The 22,283-nt window shown below is 32.8% G+C and overlaps 2 protein-coding genes across 7 annotated transcripts; one reads left to right on the forward strand and one right to left on the reverse strand.

Annotated features, from left to right (window-relative positions):
- Window positions 1-2,844: 2,844 nt before the first annotated feature.
- On the reverse strand, window positions 2,845-5,891 carry LOC107957868 (amino acid permease 6). Its single transcript, XM_016893470.2, has 7 exons — window positions 5,692-5,891; window positions 5,348-5,581; window positions 4,993-5,086; window positions 4,648-4,862; window positions 4,354-4,496; window positions 3,618-3,845; window positions 2,845-3,516 (listed from the first exon to the last, which is right to left on the reverse strand). Exons 1-7 carry the CDS (start codon window positions 5,801-5,803, stop codon window positions 3,091-3,093), a joined length of 1,452 nt encoding a protein of 483 aa, XP_016748959.2. The 5' UTR covers window positions 5,804-5,891; the 3' UTR covers window positions 2,845-3,090.
- Window positions 5,892-12,019: 6,128 nt separating this feature from the next.
- LOC107957867 (protein FAM135B) lies at window positions 12,020-17,509 on the forward strand. 6 transcript variants are annotated; one of them, XM_041113930.1, is made up of 16 exons: window positions 12,020-12,205; window positions 12,619-12,945; window positions 13,023-13,108; window positions 13,458-13,615; window positions 13,973-14,037; window positions 14,135-14,329; window positions 14,459-14,516; window positions 14,691-14,936; window positions 15,053-15,186; window positions 15,251-15,443; window positions 15,567-15,626; window positions 15,682-15,951; window positions 16,125-16,383; window positions 16,486-16,686; window positions 16,764-16,814; window positions 16,878-17,509. In XM_041113930.1, exons 2-16 carry the CDS (start codon window positions 12,875-12,877, stop codon window positions 16,928-16,930), a joined length of 2,100 nt encoding a protein of 699 aa, XP_040969864.1. In that variant the 5' UTR covers window positions 12,020-12,205; window positions 12,619-12,874; the 3' UTR covers window positions 16,931-17,509. The 6 variants fall into 6 exon arrangements, with proteins under 6 accessions (XP_040969864.1, XP_016748958.2, XP_040969865.1 ...); XM_016893469.2 differs by having other exon boundaries at window positions 12,022-12,205; window positions 16,486-16,691; window positions 16,878-16,993; XM_041113931.1 differs by having other exon boundaries at window positions 12,024-12,205; window positions 16,896-17,509.
- Window positions 17,510-22,283: the final 4,774 nt, after the last annotated feature.

Below are 22,283 nucleotides of genomic sequence, written 5' to 3' on the forward strand. Positions count from 1 at the left end.
GTTGACTCGAAGGATTCGTTGGTAAGCCGTAAACATCATGGGAAATGGTTATTGTTTTCATATAGAAGTTAGTAGTGTAAACCATATAAATAAAACCTTATTGTTTGAATTTAGTCAAGACTTCATATTAAAATTTAAAGTCAATTCGTTCAAAAAATAATATTCTCAATTCTTTATTATATAAGGTATTTTAGTTTTAAGATTTAGGATGTTAAACTCAAACTATCCGATGGATTTTGAATTAGTTAATCTCATTTGGAGTAATTTTTTTAAAAAAAGGAATATCAGCAGGGATGAATATATATATATATTTATGATGAATAACTGTAGCAGTTATGATAATTATTTGTCCCAGCCCACTCTACTTCACTATTTGAAATTACTATTTGACCATTGTATATTTATAATTATTAAAGGGTAAAAATATGTTATAGAGAACTCATATGTTTTATGTTTAAATATTTATTAGTTTTAAAAAAATTGAAAATACTTTAAAAAACTAATAAAAATTAAATTGAAATGGGGCAGCATGCGGGGATTGATATATCCAACATCCATAGGGTGAGTGGTTTTTAAAATTAAACATCCATAATGGAAAGGGGTGAGTGATGGGGCAAAACACAGCAACTATGAAGCAATAGTGAATTTGACAATATTCGCACCCTAACCCTGTTTCATTACTATTCAATTTGCATTAATTGATATTTAATTTTTTTTAGACTTAATTAATACTTCAACTTGAAATCGATTAACCGAATTAGTACATAGCTAATCAACTCCACATTTTTTTATTATTAAAATTGACAGTGAATAACACAACACCATGTGGCAAACTATACCAACCAAGCATTATTTGAGAAACAATAAAAAACTAATAAATATTGAAGATGTATAAAAATCTAAAATTATATAAAATCATAATAAGAAAAACTATAAAAATTCAAGAAGCAATTCTAAAATTATATATGAGAAAAATCCAAAAACTCAAAAAAAAATTGAAACTTTTATAAAAATATTAGGTTTTTATACTATTATTTTTTTAATATTAATATCATTATAAATTCTTATCATATATAGTTATTTCTAACACAATACTTAGAACTACCAATAGTTCCTCTTCAACCCTTAAATAGGAGGATAATACGCTTTAGCGCACTCAAACCCACGTCTTCTCACACTAGCAACAATGTTTATGCCAATTGAGTTAAGACTCAATCGATTTTTATACCATTATTTTTAATTATAAAAACATATAAAATAATTAAAAATTGTACCTCTAGAATGAATTTGAATAAATGATCTGCTTTATTAATCTAAATCTAAACACTTATTTGTTTAAGTTATTTATGCACATGAAATAAAAAAAATTACAAGATTTTTAAATACTATTATTCTTTAGAAATTTTAAAAATAACATTAAAAATTAAATATTTATAACTTTGCGTCTAACAAGTATTAAAAAGTTTAATGGCGTAAAAATGTTATCAAACTTTAAAAAAAAAATTTAAGTCTCTACTCTTTTTTTTTTTTTACTAATTAGGTACTTGAACTGTCAAATTGCATAAAAAAGGCTAGGGTGGATCTAGGGGAGGGCTGACAAGGGCCTCAACCCTCCTAAAATGGATAATTTTTTATTTAGGCCATTTATAATTTATAAAATTTACACTTTGCCCCCGAAATGATAAAAAATTGATTTAATCCTCTAAAAATCATAAAGATATAGGCTATTAAAATGATGAAATTGCATTTTTACTAATTTAATTTCGGTCACCCCCAAACAAATTTCCTAACTACGCACCTGCTTCTGCACCCCCTAAGTTGTATTTCTGGATCCGCCACTGAAAAAAACAACTTAATTAACAAATTTCAAATTCAATTATTGATTGAGTCTTAAAAAAATTACATACCAATTAAGTACAAGTTACTAAGTTTAGAGGCTAAAATAAACATTAATCCTTACAAAAAAAAATATTTACATATAGATGTGTTCATAAGTTAAGCTGAATTGTGATCTAATTTTAAAAAAGTTTAATGCTCAGGCTTGAGCCCGACTCAGTTTAACCTGTCGCAATTGTCACAGGTCGCGGATTAAAACTAGTGACGAATGCAAAGATTGTCTCATGGAGGTCAATTGATTAAATGTGACTCATTTAATCTACTTGCACTGACCCGATTCATGAAATATATGAAGAAGCCCATCTACTTAAAGCCTTAATAGTCCAGTGAAGCACTCTAATAAAGCCAGAGTTATTATGGTAATTATTATAAATTTCAAGGAATAAAGATATATAGAGTTTAAATCTTTTAGGACTCTCATCTTGTAGATACACAGTAATTTTAGTAGTCAATGTAATTCGATCTATACCGTTAAATCTACAAGAGCTCAACTATAATTAAATGTATTTCCTCTCATTTGTAATCACTCAGTTGTAAACATTCAAAGTTATAGAATACTTTTAAAAGCATTTACTCAAATACTTGGTGTGCACTATTTTTCTTGTGGCTTTTTTGTTCGTTCGTTACTCTTTTCGTTTTGAATTTGTTTCTATTTTGTTTTGATGCCTTAAGGGAATTTGAAATTAAGAAATCGCCCAAGGTCGTGCGATTTGTCAAATTAATTAAAGTTCTAGTCCCTTAATACAATGACTTACTTTACTTGCAAAAATTAATTTTACTATATTTAAAAATAAATAAAAAATATTTAATTTGAATTCAGAAATCAAACTCACTCAAAATTGAAAAATCCTTGTTATAACCCACTCGCACAATCACTTAACCCATTAGAACATTCAATGCCATATTCCGTTAGCCCATTGCATCATTAAAATAAGGCCCATATCTGCATCCAGATTAATCCATCCGTCCCATTAAACATCAAAAACCAGTACTCCAACGAGTTGTGTTTAACAAGTTTTTTATGGTAAAAACACAACTTTCTGAACATTCTCTTTCAGAAAGGTAACACAAAATACATACAAGCAGTGAATTTTGATTTGGAAAACACAAAGGGAAAACAAATTACAGTTGTCCACAATTTCTTATATTTTACATACAATCAAAGCACTGTAGGCAAAAGGATCCCTAATGCCTTCATTCCTGAGTCTGAAACGGCTTATACGTCTTGAGGCTTTGAATCAGTCCCTGAACCGATCCGGCTGCAGCAATGAGCGACACAATCAAGCAAACCCAGCTTAGTATTTTCAGCCACGTCCACCTGAAGGAGTACTTGGGCAGATTCGTTTGAGCAATGTGCATCTCTATGGGGAAGTAGACTGTTAATGGCCAAAACGAGCCCGCCCCGATAAGACCCAAGAAATCGTTGAAGAATGGGAAAATCATGGCTACCACGGCTGTCACGACAACGTAGGCTGTCCTCCACACCAACCTGAACAAGTTGAGGTAATAAACACCGTAGCATGGAATGTCAACGGCGTGTTCTCTTGTAATGAACTTGCTATCAGGCCATTGCCTGGCGCACCAGCCTTCGACGAATCCGAATAAGGGTTGGGCAAAAACCTGGATGCATGTAGGGATATTCAATGGAAATGAACTTGTTTCATGTATATATATATACATATCTGTGTGCGTGTGTGTATGTATGTATGTATGTGTTTTACCTGGTATGCACCAATAAGATGGATGGCAATGCAGATGTTGGCGAAGTCGATCAACCAAAAGGGTTCGTAGAAGCCGAAGCCGGTGAGGAAATTTCCCGGTGCGTCGTTCCCGAAGGCTGCGTATCCTACAAGGCCGCAAAGTACGTAGAACAAAGTGGTTGTTGAGACACCTAGGGTGGTTGCTCTCTTCATTGATTTGTTCTCTGGTGGGCTCGATTTGATCGTGTCCTGAAATCATAAGAGAAACCAATAAATAAATAAATAAATAAGAGCATGACTTTCATATGCCTTTGTATATATCCCCTTTTCACCATTTAGTAGATCAGCATGTGCTAGTTATCGATTGCTACGAATCTAAAGGCTGCGCTTTGGAAAATGATTCTCTTTTTTTTAGATGGGACAAAAAACAGTTGAAACTCAACTTAGCTTTGGACGTCACAATCCGTTGCTAATAGGTTCTTGATAACTGATAACAAAAAAAAAAAAGTTGGAAAAAGAAAGGTTTCAATACTTTTTCCTTTTGGAAAAAGGAAATAGAATCTGTGGACCAAATTCTGCAGCATTTTGGCCATAGGAATCTTTTGGATCTCTATTATCTTACATATCTATCTTATACTTACACAAAACTTGACTAAGTATCTAGAAACGAAAGACAACCAAGTCTTCCATTCCGGGCATTTAAATCAGGCACACATTTCAACTTTCGTACAATCATCACATGATCTTATATACTTGCCTGAATCTCAACTAGGACGGTAGAATAAGCATAGGCAAAGGCAATGTCTCCAATAGCTTGGAATGTCCTCCAAATCTTTTCAGATCCTGACACGTCCACCCCTACTGTCACTCCAGTTAAGGTTGTCCTTACAGGTTCACCACCTTGATGTAATCCAGGGAACAGTTTGATTTAGATTAAATTCAAGCCACTTTATCAAGTAAATAAAACAGATTTACTAAACTGATCATTGATTTTGTTTTTTAATTTTAAGTGGGACATGCTACTGTCATTCTTATTAGATGTTAAGGTTACCTGCTACTTTAGCTATGGAAAGCCCAAGGCCAATGGAAGAATAAGCGAAAGACATGATGGCTGCGAGAATGGATAGCCATGAAAGGTTGTGAAAATTTGGGATTTGGCTGAGAACGATTTGGATGCAAGCAAAGATGACCATGAAAGGGTTGTTTGATGTTTGGCACTTCACGTGATGGCCATGCTTGTGGAAGCAATTTGACCTTTTGACAGCCCTGGTCAAAATGCAAATAGCGCACAACAAAAAACAAGCAGTTAATAAAATCATTGTTACTGTAAAAGCTTATATAAAAAAAGGGCAGGGGGATGTAGTTTAATGTATAAGTAAGAGAAATTTACACTTACACCATACTAATGGATGCGGTGATAGTGTAACCAATGGTTACTCCAACAAGATTTGCATATTGAGCCAATCCACAAAGTTGGACTTTTCTTCCTCCTGCAAAAAAGATAAGAAAAATATAAACATTGAATATGGTGTGCTTCCATTAATGTTCTTGACAGAAAATCCACTTGGATTTTGGGATTGAATTGAAATATCTACATGGGGAAGTAGTTTTTCTCTTTAAAATATAGTATATTATTCTTGGAACTGTAAACATGTTAAAGAGGTAGCAGTAGAGAAGAAATAATACGTAGTGAACACTAAACAATCATTTAATATAGTATTAATGTGAAGATTAACCGGTGAAATTAGTACCTAAGTAAGCTCTAACAACATCCATGTAGGTGTAGTTTCGCTTTCCGTGGACAGGATCAGGAGCTCTATAGCAATCAGCAAGGAGGGTGCAGGTGAAGTAGGTGATGAAGGAGAAAGCCATGAGAACAGCTGGTCCAACCACCCAACCCAACTGGGCAATTGCCCATGCAAGAGATAGCACTCCAGAACCAATCACAGCAGTGATAATATGAGCACTTGCAGTAACCCAAGTCCCTTCAAGTAAAAAAAAAAAAATCATCCCAAAGCAAGAACAAGCGTATTGAAAGAAAAAAAATGACATGCATAAAAATAAGCATTTTGAGGGGAAGAAAACAAATAACTACCGGTTCTTTTGGGTCGACCATCATCATCCAAGTTCTTGCAGATATCCCCATTCTCATAATCCCCAGGGTTTCTCTCAATGAACATGCTAGTCTTCTGCATCTCTTTGGCCATCTCTTCAGTTCGCCTCAAAGCTCTGTCTCTCAAGTGTTTCAAGCTAATGTATTGGAAAAGTAAAGAGCAAGAAGAGATACGGATTTTAGAGAGAAAAGGCAAGCATATATAGGCATGGTTGGAGAGGCTTGGGGCAGTGGGGCAGTGGAATCACTGACAGTGTTTTGGGCACGTTGGATGGTCGTCGTTTGGAGCTCGTGGTCTTCACTGATGTATATGGGCTGTCCCCACTCCCCATACTAAGGTTTTGGGGAAAAATAATGATATTCCAATAGTAACCACCAATCCATTGTGATATTACAACAAAGCTGGGTTTTGACTATGCCACTTTTCTATTTACTATTTACTACAGGTAGTAGGTTCCATGATTTGGGGTTTGGGAAACTAAAAGTGGGCTATCCTTTTCCCCCAGCACTCCGAGGAACACGCGGACTTCGAAATTTGATTGACCCCTCCACGGTCAACATTCGATGGTGTGATGAATAATATCGGAGGCAGGGAAAGATCATTTTCTTATGCGTTAGCTGCTCAAAGCAATGCTCCTAATGGATTCTTTGATTAGATTTTTTGGTAGTTCAGGCCTCATTTATAATGACATATACAAATCACTTTCATTTTTGTTAATACAAGTTTTTAATGCTTGTGATTCCTAATTATTTTGTTAATAAATTTAACATAATATGTATGAATTTTCAAGTTGCGGTATTTGAAAATTTAATATTTTAATTAATATTTCTATTAAAAAGAACAACTCAATTTTTTTTGAAAGACTAATGATTAGATTCAACTCTTTTTAAAATGTTAAGGATATTAAATTTATAAATATAAAAATAGAATAAAGTCTTTACCATTATAATTATAAGACAGATGTAATCCTCATGTTTTTTTTTAAAAGTCTTACGAGTAAAATCAAAATATTAATACAAATATATTTTCAAACAACCACAAGTATCAAACTATTATAGTACGGGTTTCCAAGAAATTACAAAGAAAAACCAAATCATTAAAGTATAACCAGAATAAGAACTAGTCTAGTTCAGACTAAAGTCAACAATCTGGACTAAAGCCCATACATGTCAATTGTACATGATAGACTCGAAAACCCACACATATAATTGTGTGTGGTGGATCTCGAATTCAGATGCTAAAGACTAACAACTTTCACCTAATTCCTATAGATTAAGAATGAAATGAATTATAATAAAAAGATAAAATTACATCAAATATATTATTATTGACCACTTTTTTAAAAAATCAGAAATATATAACAAACATTGTATTTTATTTGATATTCGTGAAATTAATAAATAAACTTTATTCTATTAAAATCATATCTATATCAAAACAATTATTTTATTATATTAAAATTTAAAATAATATTGAAGTAGTAAGAGTATCAATGGAAGGATGATGAAAAATGTTAACAAAAAGTTTAATAAAACATTAAAATAATAAATATTTTAATGAAAAAAGAAAACGTTGAATATAAATAAAAAAATCAATAAAATATTAAAATAATTAAGAATGTTAAACAAAGAAAGAGAACATAACGTGAATGAAAAAGAAAAATAGTATGATCAGGCAAAAGGGAAATAGGAAAGCAACTGGGGTTTCACTACCACCTTTTTGAACCAGTGTTTATTTTTAATGCAGTCTCATGGTATTTGATTTTTTATTTAACTGTAGATAAATATTTCATCTATCTAAAAGAGCTCTAACTATTTGATTATCATATCGTTAAACTCTTTATAATTTTTATGGTTATGATTTTAGTTAACTTCGTCTTGGTTTACAAATTCATTGATTGTAAATTGTTGTATTCAACTAAAACAAGTAATTCTTTAAGATTTTGGAATGTTTAAAAATAAAAAGTGAATCGTAGTGCAGCTATTATTAGGCATTGTTATTGGCCGAAGAATCGGCCCCTACGTTGGAGGAAGTAAACGACTTCTTCTTTTCATCTTATTGAATTTGTTTTGCTTTTATTTTACTTCTTTTGAGTGTTAATTTGCTCTTTTTCCAATTAGGTCATATAGGTAAGGCTATAGAATATATATATTTTTAGGCAGGCAAGCATTTGCTCAAACACATTAGCCATGGAATTTGGAAACGTTTGAGCACAACCATGGACCGTGCTCATAATGGGGGGCTCTCCCTAATCATAACTTCCCTGACTTTGTTCCTAGATAATGCCCCAACTTTTACATTTAATAGGTGACAACACATTGAAGAGTATGGGTCTGATCTTTATACACCTCCCTCTACTGTGATTGATATCACTTTCTCGTGCACTCCTCACGAATTGGATGCCGATACTTTCGATCCTTCGACAGCTTCTCTCAGTATATATATATTTATATATTTAAGTTTTGTCTCAATTTATCATCTTTCTAGCAGGCTCTTTCCTTGACCTAAGTTCTATTTTTTTTATTTTTTATTTACATTAAAGGGAAGACCAGAGACAGAGACATCTCCCCATCAAAATAATCAAGGACAAAACAGGGTTCTTAAAAAACCCGTATGCGCTATAATTTTTTACATACTACAAAATATGATGCGAATTTCATCAGAAAAAGTGAAAAGGACGACAACAGACAAGAAGCAATAGCCTGTTATAAATGTCTGAAAACTTAACCAGCTTTGCTTACTTCAAGTTGACAAGTTAACAGAAACACGGTAGTTTTGATTGTTGTACTATTGGTCGGAATCTATTATGTCAGTTCACTAGTGGCGGCCCTGTCTTTTGCTTGCTGCTAACAGCCAGGCGTTTTCATAGAGTTTCGCCTTGGACAACAATAGCTCTGAAACAGAGCCTCCTCTGCTTTCTTTTTCATTCTTCCTCTCTTTTTTCTTTCTTTTTTGGGTTCGACTTTTTCACTTTTATTTGACGCAAGTGGAATTTAGATTCACGGAATGAGTTGACTTCATTGATCTTGCATTGACTTCTGAAAAACGTGGTGAGCTTTATTTTCAACTTGGAAGTACATGAGAAGTTGGATTTAACTAAAACAAAACTTGCTTGGTGCGTCAACAGTATTACCTAATATTATCCTCATAATTAGGCTATTTTACTAAATTGACCTAAAAAATTTTAATATTTACAAAAATAACTTAGGTTCAAAAACAATCACCAAAATGACTTGAAATGAGCAGTAGAATGGGGTTTTAGCCTGTCAATGCCACCACCAACTCGTATTTTGGACTCATGATTGCCTAATAATTATGTCAGGCTTTAAATTTTTTTTTTGTTTTTACCTGTCAATGGCCGGCACCAGGGTATTTTTTTTTAAATCGTATCACACTGGTATACAAAAATACCAATATTTAAAAAAAAATTTGGTGTTGGCCTATCAATGGCCTGCACTAGAGTACGAGTTTCAAAAAAAAAAAATTGGTACTGACCTGTCAATATATATGTATCAAAAAAAAAATTTTGGCGTTGGCCACTGACAGGCCTGCACCAAAAAAAAATTATCAGATATATATGTATTTTATCTTTCATTTGAGTTTTTTGTTTGCTTTTTATTTATTTTAAAAATTTTAGTTTTTTCTTTGTCGAGAAGAAAGCACCAAATTTTTTTTCTTTCACATATATATCTGAAACTCGTACTCTGGTGCCGGCCATTGACAGGCCAGCACAAATTTTTTTTTTTTTGTACTTAGTGCCTACTATTGATAGACCAGCACCAATTTTTTTTTTTAAAATACTAATATTTTTGGATACTAATATGATATGATTTTAAAAAAAATACTTTGGAGCCGGCCATTGACAGGCCAAAACAAAAAAAAAAAAATTTTAAAGCCTGACGCAATTATCAGGCAATCGTGCATGGGTCCAAAATACAAGTTGGTGGTGGCCATTGACAGGCCAAAACCTTATTCAACTGTTCATTTTAGGTCATTTTGGTGATTGTTTTTTAACCTAAATTATTTTTGTAAATATTAAAATTTTTTAGGTCAATTTAGTAAAATAGCCTCATAATTAGTTAGACGAGGATAGATAGAGAAAGTATTGTATGAAATAGAGATGTCATATTATTTTGTATTTTTTATTAATTATTTAATATTATTTCAATACTTTTTTTATATTTTTAACACACCATTTTAATAATTTTTTTAATGTAAACTTTGGACCTTAAACTTTGAACCCTGAACTTTAAAACTTTGGATATTTAAACTTAAAACCCTAAACCTTGAAACATTGAACCCTAAACTAGAGTCCAAGGTCCTTAAGTTAAAAAGTTACCAAAATGATGAGTTAATGGCATGAAAAAAGATATTGAAATGACATTAAATAATTAGTAAATGATGCAGAATAATGGGACGTCTGTATTTCATACAATCCTTTCTTGAATAAGTATTAATCACAATCAAAGAATAAAAGTATACTGTGCTTTAAACCCAGGGGTGAAGCCAACAAATTATTTCAAGGGTTCGAAATTAAATTGTAATTTTTATGATAATAAAATGTAATTATTAAAAGCTTAAATCAAAATTTTATTATTTTTAGGAAATAAAATATAATTTTACTTTTATTAATTTAAAATTTTAAAAATTTTAAAAGATTAAAATAAAGAAATTGCGGTCCGTAGATTCGCTGCTGTTTAAACCCAAGGTATTTAACATATGGAGATGCCACATGGGCTAATTACTTTAAAGTATCTCCATATGTTTAACACACGCTTGTTTATACACCAGCACCCTTTTTTTATTTTTTAGAACGAAATACTTTTTCATATTGTAACGAAAATACTCAGTTTATGTTATTTTTTATTTCAATAAATAATAATTCTTCATGATTCACGGACTTGGTGGCGCGTTCGTTGCGGCCACTGGAGAACATCATCAAAACCAGCACTAAAGGTCGTAATAATTGCCAATTTAACTAGTCAAATTCAGTCGTCTGAATTTAAACTTTATTTTTTTTTCACAGCTGCTGTGTGAGACTTTAATTATTGCCTATTAGCTCGGGTCAATCCGACAATCATCGAAAGCCACCTGAAATCCACGATATCCCTCGAAAAATTCAAATCCGACAGCTCTGGAATTTGCAAGAACAGGACAGGTCTTTTAAGATCTCAACAAAACGGTAATGAAACACCTAAAACCTGACAAAACAAACGAGAGGATGGTGGAAGGAAGGGTTGTAAAGGATCAAGAAAAAAACAATGATAAATGAGCTTTATTCATTGCACGCCTATTGTCGCGTTTATCTTATCACCACCTGCTTATGGGCTATGGCTTTTGCATAAACAACGACAGTGAAAAGAAAAAAGAGTACGGGTCCACGTCCCATACTTGTATCGTGATAGAGATGACTCCAAAGCAGAGGGGTCTACGGTATGGCCATGGCAGCCGCCACACTTTTTTTTTCTTCTTTTTCAATAAATAAAGATACTTAATAAAATTTTTAAATATTAAACAATATTTTTTAGATTTAAGGAATAACTTATCTATATATACGTTTAAGCATGACAAACAAAATGGGAAACTGAATTTCACATGGATTGCTATTTACGAATAATTGACTGATTTATTATCAATAATATTATTTAGCAAATAGCAAGAGACCACCTGTATCAAACTTTTTTTAAAAAAAAAAGAAAAAGAAAAAGAAAATCAGTTCAAGTAGAATAGAAATCCACTGAGGTCTAAGTCAACAGCGTGATCCTGGATATGCACAGTAAGATTCTGGGTGTGTATAATCTGGTGGAATTATACAAATAAAATTTTGATTGTAGTTTAAATGTATAATGAAACTTTAATTTTAATTTAATTATACATATTTGAAGAAAATAAAATATTAATTTATTCTAAATTAGATAAATATAATTATTTGAATATGTAATATATAAATATTAAATAATGTTATATCAATAATTATATTAATAATTTGTGAGAATTAAATCAAATTAAAATTTATATATAAAATTGTATATAAAATTAAAGTTTTTATTTTTATTTTTTATCAATCATAAATGTCAAAGTTTCATAAGGGAAAATAAGGGGAAAACTCAGTAAGATTAAAGATATTTTGTTTCTTTTACTTACGAAATAAAGTCACTAATATTGTTTTAGAAAAATATGACTTTTTTCTCCTTAGAAACATACCCATCCATATTTCATAAAGGCTCGTATATATGCATGCATGTGTAAATGAAATGAACTCCAAAAACACCACGTTAAAACAGGGAACATTATCAATAAGTAAAAATAATTTATTTTTTGTTCTTCACAAAGAATCAAGCACAAAAAAAAAAGAGACCACATTCCGAGAGCTCTCTTCTCTTCATTTCATTTAATTTATTTTTTAATATTCCCTTTTTTAGGTTTTTTGGTTTTGAAAAACCTAGTTTTAGATTTTTATCGCTCACACATAAAAGGATGCAGATCTAAGCCCAGGTTTGTCCTTCTTCTGTTTCTATCTCGTAATTTTCTCTCTTTTGCCCATCATTTTCTTTTCATTTTTCGTGTTCATTTTAATTTAAACATCAATTTCGTAGTCTTTTTTATTCTTATTTTTGAGGTTATAACTTGTTGTAAATTAACAGTCACAATTTTTTTCTGAACAAAGCCTATTCGATTTTCTTTATAATATCAAAATGTTTTTCTTTTGCTCTTTTTGTCAATAAAAAACTAGAATTTACCTTAGGTTTAAACAGCACATTTTTATAATGTAGCAGCTATCCTTCAATGCAAAAAAAATATAGCAGCATTTTATTAGCATTATCGTCTCTAAATTCTAATTTGAAGTTCTAAAAAGAGTTTGATTATTTCTTTCTTAAATTTTGTTTATTGTAATTCCTTATTTGCAGTTGTTGGCACTAGTTTTGTACAAGGAGAATTTAAAAACCTTCGATGTATAAAGAGCTGCTTTTTTAAAGATTCCATGAGAATATAAACGCAAATTCTATGGGAATTTACTTAAGGAGGGATGCAAGATTTGGGGATACTTGATTACATACTTTTCAATGTCTTGGGTAGTCAAGTTGTTTGAATAACAGGCAAGGGAGACAAGCAAAAGGGTTACCAGATGCAAAGCCGGACCCGGCTATATTACAGCCGGTGGTCATGTTGGATACATCCCATGAGATTGCAATTTACCTTCATAGGTTTCATAACCTCGATCTTTTCCAGCAAGGGTATGGAAGGAATTTTTGTGTTTTATGTTTGTTTTGAGTTCTGCACACCATCCTTCTTACGTTTGTTGTGGGTTTAGATGGTATCAACTTAAGATTACCGTGAGATGGGACAATGATGCACATGCTACGACCGCGATGCCTTCGAGAGTCTTGCAATATGAAGGTAACTTGTTAACTTATGAAACAATTTAAATGTAGCTACACTGTAGTGTTTTCTACTGAAACCGGTCCCTCTAGAGACCTAAATTGGGAAGCGCCACTGCTGATAGAAGAATATGCTATGGTAGCCGGTTCATTGATCAGAATAGTTTTGATGCAGTTGAAGCAAACAAATTTAATATCTTTTGATATTTAAGATCGACCATTTAATTTCATCTTGTTCAATAGTGAAAATATTTGGAACTATATGTTGTTTATTCCTACTTATTTTTAAGTTTGTATATGCTTTCAAAGTACAATGTTATAGTGTTCTCAAGCAGCTTTTTGCTAATAAGACTAGAAAAATATTGCAGCTCCAAATTTTGGTTGTGAGGGTGGTGGATATGGAGTATGGAGGATTGATGAAAAAGACAACAGTTTTTTAACACAGCCTTTTCGAATCAAATATGCGAGACAGGATGTTCTTTTATTTACCATGGTTGCATTTGATTTACCTCTAAAGGGAAATGAGGTACGCAATCTCTCTGTGCACATATCGACATGCTCACACTTCACACTCCTTTTAGCCGGAGAGCAAACCAATTGCAGAACTTACAGACTCCATAAACTTTCATTAGAATAATATATTACTCTATGTTAGTCTATGATAGTTTTGAATGGTTTGATCGCTGTCTAAAACCTATATTCCAATAGAAATGACCATGGATTTTCCTGAAAGTTATGACTTGCACCAGTATTCGCTTCATTTGATTTTGGTATTGAAAAGGACTTGCATATAAGTTTTTCTACCTTGATTGGTTTGGCTATCGGTTTGCTAATGTTCTCCTATATCCCGTTATGGTGGTGTTGATGTAACATTGTGTGACAGGGTCCTTCAACATCAGCTGTCGTTTTGAAGTTTGAGCTTTTGTATGCTCCTCTGTTGGATAATGGGTAAGTTTGACAAGTTGCATGTGTGTTTCATTTCTGTTATTATTTTCTTTCTGCAAGTTAAAAGGTTACATAATCTATCCGAATGCACTGTATTCAGTTCTGAGTTTCAGGCTTCTCCAGATAGTTGCCCTGCTGCTGTCCATGAATTTCGGATACCTTCTAAAGCTCTTTTAGGACTGCATTCCTATTGCCCTGTTTATTTTGATGCATTTCATGCTGTTCTTGTGGATGTAAGTGTTCACATCACTCTCCTAAAAGCTGGTTCCTACCATGACTCAATGAAGGTATCCAGGTTTGTCACAGATTCTAGAAATAATGGTTCTTGGTGGAAATGAGAGGAAGGAAGAGGGATAGTTTATTTATAAAGATAATTGTGTTCTATCGATTTGTTGAAGTAACTTGAACTGTTGAATTGTTTCAGCAATTCGCGTACTGCCACTGCTGATGTTGCACATGAAAGTAATGGTGGATCAACTCAAGTTCGTTCTAAACATCGAATATTCATATACAATAACCCATCCCCTAATCGCAACTTGGTCTATTTTTGTATTTACTTGAGCGTGGAAAATCATCTTATTTCTTTAATGTGGCTTCTTTTTGTCCTTGCTAATCAATATTCTATGTACTGACAGTTCAATTATGTGATTGAGCAGGCGCTGAATCAAGCGGCTCCGAGTGACCTGAAACAGGTCATGCTTGTAAAGGCATTATTAGATGCTCGTGAAACCTTGATTGTAGAGCTACAAAAGCTTGGAAGTGCTATTAACCGAACTGTTGATTTGACTGAATATACCTCCAGAATGAATGATACGAAGTTATTTGATTCATTTCTCCAAGCAAATCAGGTTACTGCTGATAACGAAGTTTCCGGACAAGGCAAGCCACAAAACGGTCCTGAGGTCCTTGCTTTATTTTACCCAGCAGCACAGTCTATTTCTTATCTTCTACATTTTCTTTTACAGTTTTATAGTTTTATTAAAGATTAAAATTACAATGCTTTCCTCTCTTTTAACAGAAAGCTAATGGCGGATTAGATTTTCAAAGTGATCGATTGCCCCAGAACTTATCCAAAGATGATGTAACTAGAATGTTTAATATATCTGGTGATCAAGTGTTACATTTGTGGAGCACTTTTCTGACTTTCCACAGGTTAGTTCATTACATTTTTACTTCTAGTGCTTATTTTAGGTGTTGAAATTGTATTTCATTCCAGGGATAATAAAACAAAGATAATGGAAGTCCTTCATGATGCATGGGCTAAGGATCGGAAAGCTGAATGGTCGATATGGATGGTTTACTCTAAGTCTGAAATGCCTCAACATCATATAAATGGCAGTTCTGATGAGAGAACAACCCACCATGTTGGGCATAAGAGGGGTTCAAGTTTGTGGAAGTTATCTGATGATGTGAACACTTATTTATGTTTTCATTGAGTAAATATGTTGCTCTTAACTTACATACTCAGTGAAGAGCAACACTAGTTTTTTCGCTCGTTTCTAATTTTGGGAAATTGATATTGTGCAATGCAGCCTGCGCATATGGCAGCTATGCGGGCTGACCTTCATCGACGGAGTATTGGACAAATGAAGGTAAGTTACTTTATTTAACAGTAATAGTCCTTATTCCCAGTTTTAAGTGGCAAAGTTTGCTTGCACACAGATTAATAATCGGTCAATCCAAGACATGCAAATATTTGGAGATCCTTCAGCGATTCCTATTGTAATTGTAGAACGTGTTCTGAATACTCCTCAACGTAGTTTAAGTTATAACTCATACATGAAGAATTTGGACCTAAAGGATTCAGTTCCCTCACGCATTGATGTTAGTTCTGAAGATGGGAAAAAGCCATCAAGTGCAACTACTGCAAAAAAAGTCCGTGATTTGAAGATTGTTGTTTTTGTGCACGGATTTCAGGCAAGTTTTACTCTCATATACTTGTTCCTTAGGTTGTACCTTTAATGCCTTATTTCGATATTGTCTATTCCCAAATGAACCATTTGAGTCAGAGTATGTCCTGAAGTAATGGTTATTAGAGACCGATGGGTAAGTCAGTTAATAAATGTCTAATCCTATGTTGCATACAATAGGGGCATCATCTGGATTTGCGGCTTGTTCGCAACCAATGGCTTTTGTTGGATCCAAAGATCGAGTTTCTCATGTCGGAGGCAAATGAAGAGAAAACATCTGGAGACTTCAGAGAAATGGGACTGAGGCTGGCGCAGGAGGTGATTTCTTTCCTTAAAAAGAAAATGGATAAAGCTGCAAAATATGGACGCCTACGAGATATCAAACTTAGTTTTGTCGGCCATTCTATTGGAAACGTCATAATAAGAACAGCAATAGCAGGTAGATACACTCTTGTTTATTCCCCTTTTTTTACACTCTTGTTGATTCCCCTTTTTTGTATTTCGAAATGCCTGCTAGATATATATGCATTTCTTTCTGCAGACACTGTTATGGAACCTTACCTGGGATACCTTCATACATACCTATCTCTATCTGGTCCACACTTGGGATATCTATACAGTTCAAATTCTTTATTCAATTCCGGATTATGGGTTTTGAAGAAGTTCAAGGGAACACAATGCATCCATCAGCTCACGTTCACCGATGACCCCGATATCTGTAACACTTTCTTCTACAAACTTTGTAAGGTATTGAGATCGAAGTAGCATTATCGTTTTTTAAGCTCCAAAGTTCTGAAATCGTATCTTTGCTTCTTTCAGCAAAAAACTCTGGAAAATTTCAAGAATATAATCCTCCTCTCTTCACCCCAGGTATTCCATGCCGCTTCCAATAACTATATTAACTTAAAATGTTCTACGTTTAAGGTCATTTAGACATGATTTTTCTCTCAGGATGGCTACGTCCCGTATCATTCTGCGAGGATTGAGTCATGCAAGGCAGCATCAGTGGACAACTCGAAAAAGGGAAAAGCATTTTTGGAGATGTTGAATTCTTGTTTGGACCAGTTACGAGCTCCTACAACTGAAGATCGAGTGTTTTTGCGATCCGATGTCAACTTTGACACATCCGCTTATGGCAAGAACTTAAACTCGTTCATTGGACGGGCTGCACATATCGAGTTTTTGGAGTCCGACATTTTTGCTCGCTTCATTATGTGGTCATTTCCGAATCTGTTTAAATAATTGTCACGAGCAGTCCATCATTTCTGTTGTTCCACTTTATTCGATCCCTGGTCTCCATATTGATTGCGAAATGCTGAGCTTGTGATCTCGGTTTCTAGTTTTCGAGCATCGCAGTCACAAAAGAGCAACATTGGTGTATAGGAAAGTGCAGTTGCTAGATTAACATTATTTTCTCACCACATAACATGTAGCATAACATTAAAAGAAAATCTAATAGTTAATTGGGGTGAGAAGGGTTTATGTAATAATTACTCACACATCTGACAGGTAGATAATTGTATCGGTATTGACCGTAAAATATAGGTTTGAAGATGCTTCTGTAACCAACATGGACCCTAACATTTATCTCTGTTAGAAACAAACTCTTCAGAGCTGACACAACACATTTTTAATTATATAAAAATTTTAAATTTAATATTAAATAATAAATCTTCACCTTCATCCGCTTTCGCTCATCACCATCAATAACCGAAAGGGACTTCGTGATTTTATATTCATAGTTGTGCAAATCATACCATAGAAAAGGTTACCAACTTGGCCAAAATTCCATAGGAAATGACGGATAATTTGACATGTTCTATATGAGGGAGGACTGAGGAGCTATCTACGAATGAAGAGAAAGGTAATGGTGTCGACATGGTATGGTGGTGGTGGGCGGCATGACGGCCACACAAACAAATATAATGGCAGCGAGGGTCAAAGCACAGAGAAGTTTGATGCCACAATTGTTTGAGAGGTGGAACAATGGAGGCAATATGGAAAGTGGGCTTTGCGTAGGGTGTATTGGAAAAGGGAAGAGAGAGAGATTTTAGATAACGGAGGACCGTGGAGATTTTTTTTTTTGGGGGGGGGGGGGGCAGGGTTTGAGAAAGGGGCTGGTGGGAAAATATGAAAGAGGAGAGAGGATGAAAATGGAGGAATTGGAAAGGAAGAAGGTAAAGATAGAGGAGAGGAATATAATATTAAATAATTATTCAATTTTATTTAATATTAAATTTTAAAATTTTAAAATATTCTTAAATTGATTTCTATTTTTTTAATAGAGGGTAATCATTGAACCATAATGATCATGAAATTATAATTTAAAATATTCGATTAGACTAAAAAAATATAACGTGAGGGCTTATTTTTTAATTAAGCTGATGCTTCTTTTTTTTCAAAACGTTAACATTTTTTTTAATTCCTAGCATTGAACCTTAACCATGGTCCGAATATATTGGCTTCTGCTTCGTTTAACTTGATGCAACATTTTTATTGATCGAGGTATCCTTTCGTATGGGAAAGCCATTTTTATACATGGGAGATTTTTATTTTTTTTGAGTTTGATATTTACTTTTAAATTCTTGTTGTTAAGATAAATTTTGAGTAATATTTATATTAGTGTCAATTGGTAGTAACATTGTCTCTTCAAAAAACTTGTAATATTTAAGTTGATAAATTTTGGCAACAAAAATCTTTGAACTATGATTTTTTATTAATACTTTGGATGACAATTAACCCAACTTTGATATCTAAACTATACGTAGCAATATATCTTAGAGATTGGTCCGGATTCGGATCGAAGCAATCAACTTCTTGGATTTGGAGGATTGAATAAGGAAAAACTTGAAAGTATATCCTGAAGATTCAAGGTTTATCCTAAGTTAATTCTTTATGCTTATTACCTTGCTTGTTTTGAGGGAAGATTGATTGTAATTGACATAATATGTTAGCAAGTCTCAATTACTTATATGGCGGACACTTTTATAGTTATTGTAATGAACTGAAAGCACTTTATCTTGTTCATTGAGGGACGTTTATTTGAGTGCATTGAGTGAATAATCAAGTGTGTGGCTTGATTAATATCCTAAATTTTCACAGGAAAAACTTAGAAAAGAGTTGTCTAAACCTTAGGTACATGAAGACTTTGATTTGGTGTGTATTAGAGGTTGAAATCACTTGTTCTACGAGGAGTTAAGATAGTGAATATTCTATATGCGCAATGCCCCATAGATGTAGGGAAATCAAACTGCATAAATATATCGTGTGTTTATCAGGTTTTTTTTCCTTGTTCATTTTTAATGCCTGAAGTAATTGGAGCTAGTCTTAGTACTGCTTCTGGCACTACTTGTTTTCTACCTGCAAATATCAATTTTGGACTCGACAGTTGTTGATGTGTATGTACCGCTTGGCATACTTTTAATTCTCAAAGTCCATTTAAAAGTAAAGAAATCATTTGACTTATTTTGATCATATTCTTAGTTCTGATAATCTAGATAGGAAGACTGTTGGCTCTAATCCAGAACTTAGACATTGAGAAGTCTATCTCTTTGAAGGTGGCTCTTACCAACCAATCTTGTGACAGCCCTAATTTGACCCTAGTCGGAAAGTGGTTTCGGGACCACAAAACCGAGTTAAAAAAATAATTAACCGTTTTATTCTATGCTTATTATATATGTAAATGCATGTGTGAAAGTTTCATGCTTTGATTTTGTCATTTGTATGTGAAATTTATTAAATAGGACTTATGTGAGACATTTTGAAATGTGATAAGTTAAATTATAATGGTCTATTAATGCATGTTATAAAAAAGAATGGACTTACATGTCAAATTATCCATTTTTAGATAGTGGCCGGCCATGTTGTTATTTAATATATAATATATGTATTTTCTATTAGCATTATTTCAATTAAATGGCTTTATATTATAGAATAATGATTATTAAAAATAGAAAATGGGTGAAGAAAACAAGGTGTTCATCTTTTGATTTCTTTGGCCGAAAATTCTAATAAGAGAAGGGAGGGGAAACAAGCATTCGGCTACTCATTTGTAGTCTTGATTAAGGTATGTTTGAAGTGTTTTGAAAGAAATTACTTGTGTATTTTAGGATAGTTTCTTAGTTCCTCCATAACCCATGTGCAAATTTTCATTTTGGTAGCTATGGGAGCAATCGGTCATGAGAGGATTTTTCATTTAGAAATGATACTTTGATGTTTTGTTTTGAATTAATAAAAGTACTCCATTCAGTTGAAATTATAAAAGTATGTTAAGTTTAAAAAAAGTTTGAATTTGTAAATGTAAAAATTAAGTGTGCTTGTGTTATAGCCGAATATACTTTGAAAATTATAATGGAGAAATTCTTATGATATAAGCTTGTAAATTGAAGTTATAATTTGTGCTTTGTAGTTTTAAATGGTTAAAGACTATTCGGATATAGCCTTTATTTTTCATGAAGAAATCAAGTTAAATGTAAATGTGCCTATGTTATGGCTGAATGTACTAAGGGTGGATTAATATGGAGTTTAATGTTATATTGATTTGGGTTTGATAGTTTTTGAAAAATATAAATAAAATTTTGTGTATCTAATTTGAAATGGCCGAATGGATTATATAAAGTGATTTGAGATTTTGGATGCTTTGTTTTGTGGCATTCGGCTATGATAAAAAAAATAATTGTATCAGGGATTTTAGAGATGTGAATTGGTAGGTGATATGTATTTAAATTGTTTATTAAGGTGTTGGCTATATGGTTAAAAATGTGCACATGAACGTATAATAGGTCAAATGAATTTTATGTTTCTATATGTATGATTTAGTTGATGGTGTGATATATTAGCATACTTGAATATTGATGTTTGTGTGTCTCGTGTTAATATGATAATCGGCCATAAGCATGATTAAATGGTTCGGTCATTGTTTGGCATAGGTGAAATCTATATGAATTTGTTACGTTCCGTCATAAAATGGAATTAAATATGAAGGCTAAGTTTGAGTAGTTAAGACCGAATGGGTTATAGATTAAACATAAACGGATTTTATGCATATGAGTATGTATCTATTTGTGTGTGTGGCATTGATGATAAATGGCAATTGGTAATGTGGTAAATGTTTAATAAGTTGACATTCGGAGTTAGCTAACTGTCTTGGAGCTATAGTGTAATTTGAAAAATAAATAAAAGTATATGATATTAAAGCATGCATTATATATATGCATGTGTATACGCGGTTGTGCATAAATATGAGTAAATGATTAAATTTTGATAGTCATATATAGGTATATATATATGCCTTATGTATGTACTTTGTGCTTATAGAGACATTCGGGAATCTGGTTAAATTCATGTATAAGGAAGCATGATAAGTTATGTGAATCTTTGCTTGTGTATGCGAATTAGATATAGATTAAATAAGCATGAAATCGAGTCATGGCATATTTTATAAAATATAATACATATTGAAGTTATATATGATTGTCAAATGTGACTATTAAGAAATAAAGTTGAGTAAGTAATTAAACAAATCTATTTGTTTTAATTAAGCTCAAGAGCAAAGAGGATCAAAGTCAGATAAGGGAAAAGAGAAAGTAATAGAGTAGCCTTTCCGTAACCGTTCAAATATATCCGAGGTAAGTTTTGGAGTAATCACATTTATTATATAATTGATGATGTCATGAGATAAGTATGATAGATGAATTGCGACCTATTGTTTCTACTTGAATGAGGTTGTTTGATAAATAAATTGAGTATATGGCATGTAACCGAATGGTTATTAGGAGTTAAGCCGAGATAGTGAAATGGTTATGTGTTCTTGTATATGAATATTAAACCGAAATTTATGTTGAAGGTGTATTTTTTTGTGCTTATATTCGAGTGAAGAAATTGAATTAGTAATGTGATATGTTATGTGAATTGAGTTATCCTGTGAGTAAATATGCTTAGCACTCGATATATATATCCGGGTTAAGTCTCGCAGGCTTCGTGCTGGTAATATATCCGGGTTAAGTCCCGCAGGCTTCGTGCTGGTAATATATCCGGGTTAAGTCCCGCAGGCTTCGTGCTGGTAATATATCCGGGTTAAATCCCGCAGGCTTCGTGCTGGTAATTTATCCGGGTTAAAGTCCCGCAGGCTTTGTGCTGGTGACTGAATTCGGGTTTTAAACCTAGCAGGCTTAACGCCGGTGATTCGAGTAAGATTATGAATTCAAAAGTTCGAGGTAAACTACTATTGATTATGTATGATACATTATGATGGTCAGGTACGTATTATGTACTCATATGTAAATTGATTTTTAAAGTGAATTATTATTATCAAAGAACGATATATGTATGTGGATGATT

Source organism: Gossypium hirsutum, chromosome A05, assembly GCF_007990345.1.
Source record: "Gossypium hirsutum isolate 1008001.06 chromosome A05, Gossypium_hirsutum_v2.1, whole genome shotgun sequence".
NCBI lineage: Eukaryota > Viridiplantae > Streptophyta > Magnoliopsida > Malvales > Malvaceae > Gossypium > Gossypium hirsutum.